Genomic DNA, 15,020 nt, shown 5'->3' on the forward strand with positions numbered 1-15,020 from the left:
GAATGATATGCCTAGCCTTGTATGTCTTAAATGAATTGTGGAACCCAAGGAGCTTTGGCACTGAGGCAGGACCTGGACCTTGCTCTGGCTTGCTTCGGTCAGAGCCATGGATCAGATTTGTCATTGAGAAGCAGAGTTTGAGAAGCTCCAGGGATAGCAGGCAAATATTTAATAGGTCAAAAAAATCCATAGCCCATTTGTAAACCTTTTAGGAAGGCAAAGAGGACACACATTATAACATAAATTTATTTCTGAATAAATTGCAACATTAAGAACTACTGTACAGAGAAACTGCATCACACTGTTACAACTCTGTCATGATATTTGTGCTTTGTAAACATTTATTCTATCACAACAAAAAATTGTATACTGACAACTAACTGTATTTGGTTTAAAAAGAAATACACTTTCCCATTTATTAACTCAAACAAAGCACTTTAAGTCTATAATTCTCAGTGCTTTTCATTAGCTCAGAAATGCTGAGCATTCAGAGTTGCCACTCATGTTAGTGGGAGTTACAGATGCTCAGCAGTTCTTAGGGGTTGGCCCAGTGACTCCAGTTATGTTCAGTGTTTGCAATAAACTGACCTTTATTTTGAGTGTAAAGTGACCTCTCCTGTTCTGTTTATACTGCAGAGTAGATTGAGAATTACTCATGTTATTTAATGCTCCACATTAGATTTTAAATCACTAACAATTTGCATTTTGTAACAAATGAGTGATGCAATCATGCAAGTTTTGTAATGGTTTTAAAGATAAAACTGAGAATATGGCTCTTTTTCATAAATTATTTAAAACTACTTCAAAATTTTCAAAAATATTTAGTGCAAAAGGATAGGTTTTTTTTCAAGAAATATTACAGAAGCATATACTGTTATATGGAAAATAAAACTTCTCTTAAATATTTTTTTTTTTGGGAAAAGCAGGCAGGTATTCTATTCCACTATTTGGGTAGAAGAGATGAAAAGCAAGTGTTTTCAAAGTAACAAACTGCAGAATAGCTGTGATGTCACAAGGTTTTTTTACCTTTAAATTCACACCTGATCTCTTTGGCAGAGTGAAGAGAATGTATTAGTAAGTGCATGATACCAACAGATCATCTCAACAGGACAATAGCAGAGTATATCTTATCAAACAATTATAGAAATGTTATAGGAATGTGAACTCTCACATATAGTCCCAACAGTTATCTTAAAAATGAACACATATGTCTGCTAAAATTTTAACAAACATTTTGCTTTCTTGTAAGTTACAAAAATTAACATTGAGATTTTTAGGACAAGATGGTGCTCTTTTCAGATATGCATTTCTTCACCTCATTAACAATTTATTCGATTACACTAAAATTAAAATAGTACTTTTTTACTGCTTTTAACTGATATGTAGAATGTTACACAGTGCTTTCAGCAGAAGCACTTTAGGTAACAACTGTACTATCATGATTCCCTTTTGCCAGGCAGGGACACTGAGGCACAGAGGTGAAATGACTCGCCCAAGGTCACAGGGCTGGGGCAGGACAGGGTTGCTGCCCTGGCTTGCAGAGCTGCATGCTGCAATCTAGCAGGTTTAGCTGTACTGAACTGCACTGCTTCCCAGGGAAAAGGAATCAGCTTTTTAAGGAAAGTAACTGAGAGACTGGATTTTATTTCTTTGGGAAGGTTGCAGGAATCAGGAACAGCTATGGAAAAGAAATAAACACATGGGAAGAAACTGAAATGTGTTTTCAGCAGCTTTTTATTGTCTTGTCTAACTGCAAAGGTGTTACGTGTTCAAAAGCTTTTTTACCCCTTAGCAGATTATGGGGATTTCAAAAACCCATAAATTCTACTTATCTAGGGACAAGGGTGTCTCCAGGCATTCTGAAACACACTCTACTTCTAACAGTTAAACTGTACAAATATCAGTGATGTTTTAAAACTGGATGTTAGGGTACTATCTCATTTTACCCTAATCAAATTGATGAAAATTGAATATAGTCGATAATTAAGCCTTTACTGTGTAGTTCATTAATTCAAAAGGCAAAAAATCCATCCCCTCATAGCACAGTGCATCCTATAGCACAACATGTCAAGAGTCCCTCATGACACAGAAAGACACAATAAATTCGGGTTCACTTTGCTCCTGGGTCAGTTGTGGCACGGACTTGTGCTGTTCTTGTAGAGTTTGTACATCTTTGCACACTTTATTCAGTGATGTTCAGAAATCAGAGCATTACACAAACCACTGCTTATTTAAACTGGAACAAAACAGAAAAGCTGAACCAGCAAAGCTTGTTAACCCAGCTCCAGCAGCCAGTCAAACAGGCTGGGTGTGCTCCCTCTGCCCTCCTCGCTGAGCTTGCAGTACTGCACCACGGCTTGGAAGATGTCCCCCACTTTCCAGGACTTCCGCTGAACTAACTGCACCACGTCTAGAAACTAAATTAAAAAAACACAATGAAATACATGTGGAATTTGGTGAACACTTTCTAAGGTTTTGTGGAATGCATACACACAAACTCTTGTTGGCCCACCCTTTGTAAATGCACAGCTGTATGAGGGAGTGGACACCATTCAGTGCACAGCAACATCAATGTTCTTGTTATTCATAAAAACTTCATTTCTCAGTTCCATAGCTCCCCGAAGACTGATGGGCTCTCATGACATTTTCTAAACTAACTGCTTCTGTCAATTATTTCTTATTTATTGTAATTAAAGTAAAAACAGATAAAGTCAGTTTGATAAAGGATCACTATTTGCCATGTTATCAACAACTCATTGTCAAATAATGGAAGTGTGATTATTCATCTTAAAAAATATTTTTGCATTACCACTAGCTATATTTTACTTTATGCCTAATTTTCTGTATTTCCATATATACGTCCTGTAGTATTTTAAATCTTCAAATGGTACTGGTGAGAGAGAATTCTGTGTAATTTTGTCACATGAAGACATTTATCATAGTTGTGTTTTAAACATAGTATCTGTGTTTGACCATTTTTTTTAAATTTCCAGAGAAACCAGAGTTTAAATATATTGTTCTTAAGCAGCTGTAAAAAAAATCCTGAGTTTTGTCCACTTGGTACTTAATAATGGGCTTCACAGGGTCATCCATCTGGTCCCTTTTTCTTTTGAAGCACATAAATGAAAATCAAAGCTTTTCACTTCTTTGAATTTCACAGTAATAATTAGTTTGCTCCTTCTGTTTGTAGTTTTAAAGCATAAAAGATTGTGTCTCTAGTTAGTGTAACTGTTTGCTATTTACATACTTCAGCCTAAACTTTTAATATGTATTTTAATGATATTTAATAGGCACGTGATTTCCATGAACGCTGTTGTAGGCAGGATGTGCTTCATTATTCTCTAGTGTATTTTTGCAATTGAATTAACTGTTTGCCAAAGCACATGGGTAAAGCTGACAGCTGTTTCTTTAATTAGATGCAATTTGGACTGTTGCTGTTGAATGCATTTTAAATTATGTTTATGATTCCCAAATGCATGTACTCAAGAAAATCAAACAATATCTCTGCTACTCAAAATGATCTTCCCATAAGAGACCAAAATACTGATTTGTAATACTTTTTTCATTAATTGACTTAACTACTAACATGTTTTTAAGTCTTAAAGCTTAAGCTCTCTTGCTGATCTTGGCAATGGGTCTCTTTTGGTCTTTCCTGAAATGCTGTGGTTGGTACTTGGTGGGGTCTACAAAGGAGCACCAGCTGATCATTCAGGAATAGAGTTTGCACTTCTTGTGGCTGTTTTGGATTTCAGTGCTGCTCCTGGCTCTGGCTTGCTCTCACACCTCAGGAGGTTTCTCAGTGATCTGTGTCTGTCCACTCTCTCTGGAAAGAGACTTCTGCCCCCACAAGCTGTATCCCCATCTGGAGCAATTTATGAGCAGCCAGGCACAGGTTCAGACTGACCTGAGGCTGCTGTAATTGGTGTTACAGGCAAGGCAGAACCAGCATAAGGACTGAAAATCTTAAGTCCAAACATTTCACGTTATAGTGACTAAGTAGCAGATCATTGTACATGTTATATCTACACACAAATGTTTTTTATTTTTATTTTTTAAACCTTTATACTTAAACTCCATGTAAACCATGTGCAACCTTTCAAATGCAGCCACATAAAGGACTGTTAATTCTGCCTTGGGCATTAGTATGTATTAGTAATTAGTATTAGTATGTAATGTATCATTGATATGAAAAAGTGATTTGTCAAAGCATGCTATAGAGACTTCGGAGGTGACATTTTCTTATGCCATAGACAATCTACTACATATTTCACATACCTTAAGTTCTGACACACCTGTCCTCTCATTCCTTTCTCTCACCAACACTAGTGTTGTCATCTTGCTGTAATGAAGATGTTTTTGCATCTGCTTTTAAGCTCAATAACTTCAATAAATCATAACTGCTACAGTTATGTAGACATTAATGGTATGCCCAATTCTGTAAACACTACCTTTTCAATTCTGTTTTCCTGAGATTTCTTAAAATAGATAGTTGGAATTCCAAGTTCAGAAGCAGCTATCCACTGCAGGGTGGCTCGCAGCTCCACGTCGGGGCACTCTGGTTCCAGATCAAAGTTTATCACCAGGAGGTCCTTTTGACAGTTGGCTGTTCCCACTGAAAGCTCAGAAGTACTTTCTGGAAAAATAATCCCACCAGTTACTGTGCAATTTCCTGTGTTATCTTCAAACTGTATGCTTTAAGTGATATGGTTCAACTTACCCTCAGTGTTTTCTGTCTGTTCTTTAAGGAAAACCTTTTCTTCTACTAATTCACTTAGAAACAAACAACAACAAAGCTTATTAGTCATACTTAGGAACAGTCTACAACATTGCTTCATGATGAATAAACTTCTCCCTCAATGCAAGACCTAGAAAACTGCAAGAAAAAGGTTACACATGATGAAACAATAAAATGCTGAATATATTTCATTATTTAATCTGTGAATCAGGAAAAACTGTATTGCAGCATTTTTCTGTAGCAGGATGAACTGCTGGTATTAGTTATATCATGTATTAGGTTTCACCAGGATCTGTGTATCTTTACAGTTCACGTAATGACAAGCAAATGACATTATGGTAAGACACAGCAAGTCTCATAACCAGGGTGGAAATGCTGAATTTCCAATGTCTGTATTTTGCTGTGACAATTTTCTGACGTCACTGACTTCAGGAAGTTGCCATGTTCAGTATGTGATGTACAGTCTGTATGTTTGTGCAGTGGGTGTGCCCTGGCTGCATAATGACATTCACCAGCTGGCAGGTTGTACCAAGATCTTTAGGCAGGATGTACTTGCACATCTCTTGATAATTAAATTGTGTGTTCAGTAGAAAAATTCCCAGAAACAATAGGTAAAATGTACTGTGGGCCAAATTATTACTGTTATTATTAGTGAGAAGAATGCTATTGGTTTTTTTAAAATTGCTTTTAATTGGTCCTTATTTGCTTGACCTTCCTTGGTATTGCAGTAGAGTTTTGATAATATTTGAAGTTATTCAGGGAAGAAGGTTCAATGACAGAAAACTGTCTTCTAGACAGGGTGGTTGATGGTTCTGTGTTCTCAAGAGATCCACCTGACTGGGTTTTCCTGTAATTTTTCACTGTCTGGTGCCCTCACTCTGCACAGACACCTGCATGTGCTTTTTTCTGAAAGCATGGGCAGGCACAGCAGCAGGTGCAAAGCAGGGCTTGGCACGGTTTTAGTGGCGTAAATGATTTGCAGTTAAAATTGGACTAAACATCAAGTCTCACTTCAGTGACTACTTACTTAATCATAGGAGAAGATGGCACGTTCTCCTGATAAATTTCCAGGTCCATAATGCCAAGACTGCTAGTTGTACTGCTGTTGCCATTGCTGACAAAGCAAAAGTTTAAGTATTAGTGCCAAGCTGTGCTGAACATGTCTCCATACATCTTCTAAAAATTTATTTCCGTACAAAACAAAGTGGGGAGGAGCCCTGGTCCATAAAATCAGTTGAGCTCAGCAAGTGGTTCCCTAAATGAAGCACACTACTCTGCTCAAAGTAATGAGGTTTTTATTCAAATAGTTCTAGACTGAGCATGTATCAAGTGCATCAATGCATCAAGTTATGCTGTAAATTGGAGGGGAAAAAAGTGGACTCTCTTTCTTGTGAATGGCTTCTGCAATGAACACTTGGTCTCAAACAAAAACCGAGTCTGCCTGAATCCCTGAAAAGAAGCATTAGCAGGTACAGAGATGTCCTGCAAGAAGCCTGCAAAGATCCAGCTCCCTCTGAATAGGGAGTTCAAGCAAGGCACTGGCTGCCCATGATACACTTACCTGCAGGGTGAGTCCACACTGGGAACCAGCAGCAGTGTCAGTGTGTTACATCATACCCCAAACACTGTTTGGGATCTGATGGAACCCACAGGTACAGAGATGGCCCTTCATGTTTGTGACTACTCTGAAAGACTGAGATTATAATCAAAGCCAATGTTCACTGGGACCACAAATACACAGAAGTATTCTCTTTGGCTTCTTCACAAGGATGAAGCAGCAAACTTGGGGATATTTGGAAAAAATATTACTAGTTCACTTTATAACATCATTATAAATGTGACAGTGAATGTTTATGCAGGTACTGTAATAGTCTCATGGACAAGTTGTGAATTTGCTGCCTGCAAGTCAATTACCATGAACAAATTCTGTGTGGCAAGTCACTGTGAACCACGTAATTTTTACTGAAAAACCAACTAATAGTATTTTCCCCTACACTGGAAGGATTGATTAGACAGTTCCTTTCCCCATCAGGGTGTTCTGAGACATTGTCAGCATGCCATGCATTCAGACTTGCTGTAGCAATTTCTGTTCCAGTGCAGAGCTGAAAGGTGCAATACTTCAGCTCTCTCAGACCAAGGACTTTGTTAAAGGTTGATAGTGTAATAACAGGATGAATGTTCAGCTGCACTGACAGCCATGTTTTGTTCAGTAATTTCAGCCAGCCAACAGTGCTCTCTGACAGAGACTCTTTCTTTTCCCTGCTTCATTACCATAATGTCTTCCCTCCTTGTCATCTTAATACTCAAGAGAAAGATGTAATTACTTGATAATATTTTAAAACATGGTCTAAGAGCATGTGAAGTAAAAACCTTACTCAATTTGATGCTGTGAAAGGGCTGAAGTCCAACTACCATCGCTCTATATGAACTCCATGGACTAAGTAACATTTACACACATTTGTCCTGACTTGAAAAAATCACAACGTAGGAGCTCTTGAATTTTTCTGTCTACTCAGGGAAAAATTGGTCATCCTCTCTTAATTTGCACCCCTGTGCCAGTATAAGCAGATCAGGGCTCAATCTTTGTTCTCAGTGCATAGATTTCTGGTGGGAATGGCAGTCTTGTCAATCTAAGGAGGTGCCAAAATAAACATTATGCAAACAACAGCAAATAAAAGCAGGACTGTAGCAATTAACTTATCCAGTGGCCTTTTTGCTGTAGGATTGAGACACTTCAGTGGTGCCAGGAGGTTTTTTTCTTTGTCTGAATTAAGCTACTCACCAGTAGTAAAAAGACCTGGCTGAGAATCAGAGCAGTTTTTTTTCCCTTATTAAAAAATAAAGAGATGAAGTCTGCCATTAGACATCCTCTACAGTATTCTGAGTAAATCTCGAGCTGTTGCCTCTCCCTGCTGATGCAGGGTGGGCTTGGTGGGCAGAGCACAGTGTACAGTGAGAAGACACAACGTGGGTACCTCAGGGAGCGCTCGCTGAGCTGCAGGTAGCTGCTGGTGTCATCAGGATTGTCCTCATCGTTGGCAAGCTGGGACCAGCTGCCAGTGCTTTCTTCACTGCTGCTCAGATGGGCTGGGAATTCTTCAGCTGCCTTCGTGTCTCCTATGATTTCAGCATCCGATCTGCTCTGAGGACTGGTGCTGGCAGGGTGATAGGGGAAGCACATTGATATTGTAATATAGGCAAACAAACTGGTGCCACCAATCCTCAGCCAATGCTGCTCATTAAAGTCAACCAAGCTGCAGAATTATAGACATGCAGAAGACTGGACAAGCTTATAATTTATACAGAGAGTCCAGCAGAACATATGGCCTGAGATGCTCTTAAAAAAGAACTTTCTTATGACTGCTATAAATAAACACAAACCCTAGATTTAAGCATGCATAGAAAAGTTTTAGCCTGTACAAAAAGATTTAGCATGTATAAAAAATCTGATCACTGAAAAGGTTTACTGCTTAATGCTTCAGTCAATCCGTGGTTGAAATATGTGGTAGATGGTACTGCAGAACGACAGCATTTCTTGGAAATATATATTGCTACTAAATCCCCGTCCTGCTCATGGGTGAATAAGTTTCTTGACAGTGTTTTCTACTTTGTTAAAATTATAGAACCAAAATAAGTGAAAATAGGAAAATATTGTGGGTTGTGAATCACCAATGATTCTGAGCATGCCGTTTTCTTAGGATCTTCACTGCTTAGGCTGGGGAGGGACAAAATATTGCAACAGTCAGAAACCAGACTGAGTTTAGAAAGTACAGGGTTAAGGGAAAAATGCTTTCTAATTGACACTTGACATATGTCACATGTGTGTATGCCATATGTATGTACACATGTTCTCACAAACACACACAAAAAAAGAAACTACATTTTTGCTAAGTTTTTAGAGCTAAACTGAGCTTTTGATGCAAAGAAAAATAACAATCAATCCCTCCAATAATTGGCACTGTAGTACCAGAATAACAAGTAAAGCAAAACTGTAGTTTTGTTATATTCACTGGATAGTCTGCATTTGTAATTTAGGGATTAAAGCAATGCTATGTTCTGTACTGACAATACAGCACAGATCTGCAGGATCTCTCTAGAGAAGTTCTTGCCTTCAGACCTTTATCTGTAGTTATGGTTAAGGCATCTGCCTTCAGTTAAAGCAGGAATTCACACCAGAAATTCTACTGCTCCTGAGTAATTACCTTGATTAGGCATCTACTGAGACAATACCGTTGTGGGTATCTCTTTTTTCCAAGCTCTCACTCTCCGAAGTTGCTGCATTAATGCTGGATGACAGAGATGCAGCCTGGGCAGGGGAATGGGACCTGCTTGCCTGGGGCTGTGCTCTCCTGGCAATCAGCTCTGCCAAACCCCTGAGCCCTCAGGACTCTGCCCCTGCACTCTCTGACACCAGGGCACAGGACAGGGGTGCTGCTCAGGTTCTTAGTACAGGACAGGTGGCTTCTGATACTTGGTCCAAAACACAAGAGATTTGTGTGGGTGATGTTTCTTGGCATTTTGGGTTTTGTTTGATTCATTATGCAATTACATCTCACACCAGCGATGCTTTGAACTGACAGTTCCCCACTTGTGAACAGTCACTTGGAACAGTTTCTGTGTAACTGTGACAGGACTGGCTCTGTTGCACTGCCTACATATAAGAAACAGCTTTTTTATCATTGCTGAAGGCCTATGTGGCTTTTTTTTCCCCGACTCTATATCTGCTTGATATTCTGCCTGGGCTCCTATGTACCTGTACCTGTATCTGAACTAGCAAGTAATTTCATGCAGTAGGAGTGGATCAAAGCTACATTATATATATTTTTAGGTTTTCACTTCTGCCTAGACTTAGTCCAGACAGCTATGCCACAAATGATTCAGATTTGTGTGAAGAACCTCTGGAGGCTTTGCCTTCCCAGCAGGGATACAAGCACATCTGGAGAGCACTTGGGCAGCTTCTGTTTGAGATTGCTTTGGAAGAACTCTGCATTTCATACTGCAAATGAGGCTGAAGCACAGAAGTGGAGGCAAGGTGAACCAGAACTGCATGGCATTGTTGAGCCAAGATGCTCATGCAGGTGTAGCCTCTGCCCTACCAATCCTATTGCTTTAAATGTCACAGTCATGTTGGGAGCTCTGCTTTAAAAGCAGAGGAAAAATTATGAAAGGGCTCATAAACTGCAAAAATAACTTTATTTTCAAACAGTCAAGATTCCAAATAGGTGTATTTCTAAATTTATCTTATTAAAAGCAGGTTGCATTTTAAGGAAGAGGAAGGTAGTGGGGGAGAGTCAGTATGAAAGACTTAGTGACACCATGGTAATTACCCACCTAATTGCTGCCATACACAGGGAATTATTTACAATCTATCTACCTTCTCACTTCAAGTGAGAAAGCACTTGTGCTGTATCACTTCAGAGAGCTCTGTCAAATGCTGAAACACAGCACAGCCTAGAATAAAATGAGCTACAAAATGGTTTCTAACACCAGCAGCTGCACTCTTTCTGCCACTCTGAGATCAGGGGGTGCTGCAGGGCTCCAGGAGACTGGCAGCTCAGATACCACTGAAGTAACAGATACCATGAAGTACAGTGATAAATGGGCAATGCCTTGAGAGGGAGCATTCCCTTCACCCCAGAGCACCTACAGCAATCCTCTGCATTTGCACTGCACTCTCATGCTGGTTCACACTTTACCTTCACAAAAGCACGCTGCAGATTTCCTTACAAAAGGAGTGCAGCCCTAAGGAGAGGGTGGTAAGCCGTGATGTAAACTCCGTGAAATGACATTAAAATGAAATGCTCTTCTTTTCTTTAGAATCTAAATTTTACCAGAGAAATCTTGAACTAAGAGGCGAGGGCTACTTTTATTCTTTTATTTCCTTCACTAAAGAATTTTTATTACTTGTAGCTCCAGACTGTAAACAAAGTTAAACTTCAAGCTCTCAGAAGTCTGGTCATGTTTCCAGGTACATAAAAGGTTACTTGCAACAAGCATAGCAAAGAACAACATGTCAAATACTGCTATCTTCTGTTACACACTAGCACTGATTTTTATTTATCTATTTTTTAGTTCAGATATCACCCTGAGCTATATAAAAGTTTAAGCTTTTGTCCATCCTTCCTGTCTTATGGGAGGCTTAAATGTCTGTAGAGAGAGAACTTGTCTGTGCAGTATTAGATTTAAATCTTAAAACCACAATGTCATATTCAAAATAAGTTTTCTCCAGAAAGTAGCACTGTGACACGTGTTTGGGTGATTTTATGCCAAAAGAAAACTGGTCAAAATTTAGGCTTCTTACTTCTTTAAATGTACACTTTTACCTTCTTCCTTTATCAAAATAACTTTTACTTGGAAAATAAACCACAGACCAAAGCAATGTGCTGATTTGCTTCTTTGTCACTCACCTATTTACTGGGGAACTGGAAACCATGTGTTTCCCATCCAGAGCTTCTGGAGGCTTTTCTTTGCTTTGATGCCCCTTTCCAGATGGGCCGCATGAAGCTGACTCTGAGTCTTTATCTGGCTCATCTCGTTGATCACTTTCTATCTGAATTAAAGGCACTTCCCTGAGCTGTCCTGCAGGGAGGCTTCCAGAGCTCTTCACGTGTTCTTTTTTCTCATCCAAATTTACTTCCTCCATTTTGGGTTTGGGCAGTATCTGGGTTGTGCTTTGGGGATGTTTGCTTTCCAGCACGTGCTCTCGGCTTGTATAATCAAAGGAGTCCTGCTGGACAACAATTAAACTTTTACCACTTTCAACAATATTTGCAGCCAGTCTTTTTGCATATTGTTCCACATGTGGTGGAGAATCACTGTAAAACTGGTCTGCCTCTGTAGCCTCTGCCTCAAAATCTGCTATGATTTTGTTCTTGCGCATCAGAGACTCGATAGAGCTGGCCCAGGTCTCGTGGATCAGCATGTCTGTGATCTGGTCAGTCTTGCCCCTCTGGTACAGGCACGAGTCAGACTTGCAGAGCCCTGCAGAAGCCACAGTACTGACAGGCTGCACACTCAAGGAATCCTGGCGGTGGTGGGCAAACCCATCTAAGGAATTGGCTTTAATTGGGATGTTCACTGTGAGCCTAGAGCCTGAGGATCTACTGTCAGGCATTGATGACTGCCTGAAGCAGAAAGGTGACCGGAGAGAGGGTGCCAGCAAGCTGCCACACCAGTCCTTTGAATTCTGAGAGGATGAAGGATTATCTTTATTTTCCTTCTCGATTTCTCTCAGCATATACCTATAAAACTCTTCTGTTATACTTTCTGTGCTGGATTGTTTGGATGGGCAACTTGGTCTTACATTAAGATGGCCATTTTTCTTGGCTACCTGCTGCAAGGCAGAAGTTAAGATATTGTTTGCATTTTTCCCTGCATAATAATCCAGTAATAAATCAAAACCTCTTCCTTCGTTTTCCATCTGGTTCACCATAAATCTTGAAAATTCATCTGTAATGCTTTCACAACTAGACTGCTTTGAGACAGAACTTGTCTGGCTCAGAGAATGACCAAAGCTGTTCATGAGGCCCAGGGTATTGAAAGAGGCTTTGGAATCTGAGTCCTCCTCTGGTATGCTCTCACAGCTTGAGGCCTTGGCTCGGCTCCACCTTTCACAGTGCAGTCTGTTCCTGGGGTGGTTTGGACCTTGCCAGATGCTGTCGACCATGGAGAGTTCGGTGAGGTTCATGATCTTGGCAGCAACTTCATTTGCAAAGAGATTGACTGAATCTGGTGTGTCCTCAAGGTTTATAGATTCATCCACTACCCGATTCATCAGTTTTTCCTTTAGTTCAGGATGCTCATCTGTTTTCCTTTTGATCTCACTAAGCCGAGGTGCCCTGTGCTTCCGAACCACAGACCCATTGGTGTGGGTTTCCTTCTTCCTTTTCATGGTTCTGCATGATAAACTCTGGGTCACCAGATATTCACTGCCTCTCTTCCATGCACAGAACCAGGGTTGCTTGCCATTTGAATTTTCTAGACAAATGGCAGCTATTTCTGTTGCCATAGAGACAACTGTTTCTGCCAATTCTTCTGCAAAGTCTGTTATACAATATTTGTCCCTTGAATTTTTCACCTGTAGCGCAGGCTGAGAAGGAAGCAAGCCATGGTTTCCTAACAAAGACAAGCTAAGTTGAATATCATTATTTAGCACAGAATCACACTTAATCTTGGCTTGGTTTTCTGCATTTATGGTGGCACTGGAAGACAGCTGTTCTTGAACACCGTGCCTGCATTCACTGTTTGCAAAGGTATTTTCTCTGTCTGAAAATGATCTGTAGTCTTTCTTCTGCTGATTGTTGCTCTGATTTGGGGATTTATAACAGTCTCGTGCAGTTCTTTTCAGGTATCTCTTCTTGGGAGATGTTTTTGCACCAAGTGTGTAATGCCCTGTATCTCCACTTGGTTCTGAATTCAGTGTGGAACCTTCTTTGCTATTTACATCTTTGATATTACTCTCACAAGTGCTTGTGACCTTTTCAAGGTCTTTGCTAGTACTGCTGCTGTAGGATGTACCAAATGGCTTAGTAGCAGACTGATCAAGGGGGCTGTGTGAAGTTTCACATGCTGTTGCCAGTGTTGGCCATCCTTCTGCTCTTGTTACTTTCTCTCCTTTTGTGCCCTCGGAAAAGAGAGGAGAACACTCTTCAACTTGCCTTATGTCGTTCATCTTCTTGCAAGTGAAATATATTACATTAAAAAGCAACTCGTTTGCAGTCTCTGTGAAAATGTCTTGTATACTTGAGCCATCCTCTGAATGGGCTTGTAGCTGTCTCTTTTTCCTAACCTCTTCCATAGAATGTCGTAGAATAATGTTGGATAAGTTTTGTGCAAGTTCATCCCTGATTACTCCATCAGTGCGTGGAATACGTGGTCTTGCTGCTGTTTCAATAATTTTCCCGTTTATACATTCCATAAAATGCCCTACATTTTTGTATGTGTTGGGTTTTGTCAGAATTACAGATGCCTCTTTGAGCAGCGCCTCTGCAATGCTCTCATTCAGCCTCTCCATGCTGCTCCCAACAGCTAAGCTGCAATGCAGGGTAATGGCTGCAGAGGCCTGAGCAGCAGACAGAAGTCCACTGGAAGTTGCAGGGTACTTCTCTTCCTTCGTTTCCCCCAGGCCACAGATGGCCACAGCACTTGCTACTTGAGTCATGCCACAGAGTGCAGATGGGAAGGAGTATTCTGTGCCAGCACAGTCACCCAGGAGCTGGGAGGATGCTGCGTGCACCTCTGCATTAGCAACCACTCCACTTCTCGAGTCTGCCACTTCCTGGTCCCGGCGGAATTTTTCTGCAGCCTGGGGACTGGAAATGGTTCCAATGACAGTGGCTGCACAAGCCAGAGCCACTTCCAGTGCACTTTGGTCATGTCCATCTGAATGTTCTTCCTCAAAGTCATCTGAAACTTCAGCAGAGCTTTCTGCCTCAGCACAGTGGCCCAGGCTGGGGAAGGCAGACCCTGGCCAGTCTGGGACATTCTCAGAACTGTCTGGACTCTGCACTATGACAATCTTTGGGAGTTCATTCCATGATCGGGAAGCAGATCCATCTTCTGACTTACAGGAGCCTCCTACAGAGATGCTGACTGCAGCCTCCTCACTGAAACTGGGTCGAGACTGTGACAGTCTAATGAAAGCATCCTGCAGAACCGATTCTGCTAAATTTGTGGCGTACTGACCTGTGGTCGCCTGCTCATTCTGGGAGGGAGGATCAGTTTTCCTGATACCTGCACAATCTTCCTCATGTGTCTTGCTGCTGTGTTTCCTTGTGGGGTCACCCCGAGGCTCCAGCTCCTCTTTAGCCATTTTGGTTACAGATACATCTTCTAACATGAGTGCTGAGTTTTCTACTCCACCAGTCAAATCAGTAGTACTAAATGATGAAGTACCTTTTTCAGCTAATTCCTTCTGCCACGGCATTTCCTTGTCTGATTTATCTTCATGTCGTGAGATGCCATCTTCAGATAGAACATTCACAGTTTCAGAGACCTGAGTAGCTGCATTATCTTTACTAATGCAGTTCCCTTCAAGAATGAGTGGCAACCTAGCTTTTCTATAGTGAATGTTTTCAAATCCCTTTCCTTTATTTTTTTTGACATCTGAAGATGCTTCTGAAACATTTAATTTTTCATGACCTGTTGAGAGAAGTAAAAATTTAGTTTTTGCAGAATAACTTGTGACTTTTAAAAGAAAAGAGCTGCACAACTTAGTACTCCATTACTGCTCTGTAAAAGTACTGCATCTTTGTCTTTGAACAAAAATTTAAAAATATGAATGGCT

At 40.5% G+C, this 15,020-nt stretch overlaps 1 protein-coding gene across 2 annotated transcripts in view; it reads right to left on the reverse strand.

Moving 5' to 3' along the window:
* Nucleotides 1-228: 228 nt before the first annotated feature.
* SPHKAP (SPHK1 interactor, AKAP domain containing) overlaps nt 229-15,020 on the reverse strand; it is a 63,686-nt gene continuing 48,894 nt past the window's right edge. Inside the window, exons 7-12 of one of the 2 annotated variants that reach the window (XM_014877860.2) lie at nt 11,143-14,875; nt 7,711-7,890; nt 5,763-5,849; nt 4,718-4,770; nt 4,449-4,633; nt 229-2,417 (exon numbers count right to left, since the gene is read on the reverse strand). In XM_014877860.2, coding sequence (XP_014733346.2) covers nt 2,274-2,417; nt 4,449-4,633; nt 4,718-4,770; nt 5,763-5,849; nt 7,711-7,890; nt 11,143-14,875 — 4,382 coding nt within the window. In that variant the 3' untranslated portion in view covers nt 229-2,273. The remainder of the gene's footprint in view (nt 2,418-4,448; nt 4,634-4,717; nt 4,771-5,762; nt 5,850-7,710; nt 7,891-11,142; nt 14,876-15,020) is intronic. The other variant, XM_088170762.1, reaches the window with a different exon arrangement.

The sequence above is a fragment of the Sturnus vulgaris genome, chromosome 10 (genome assembly GCF_052056855.1).
Source record: "Sturnus vulgaris isolate bStuVul1 chromosome 10, bStuVul1.hap1, whole genome shotgun sequence".
In the NCBI taxonomy this organism is placed as follows: domain Eukaryota; kingdom Metazoa; phylum Chordata; class Aves; order Passeriformes; family Sturnidae; genus Sturnus; species Sturnus vulgaris.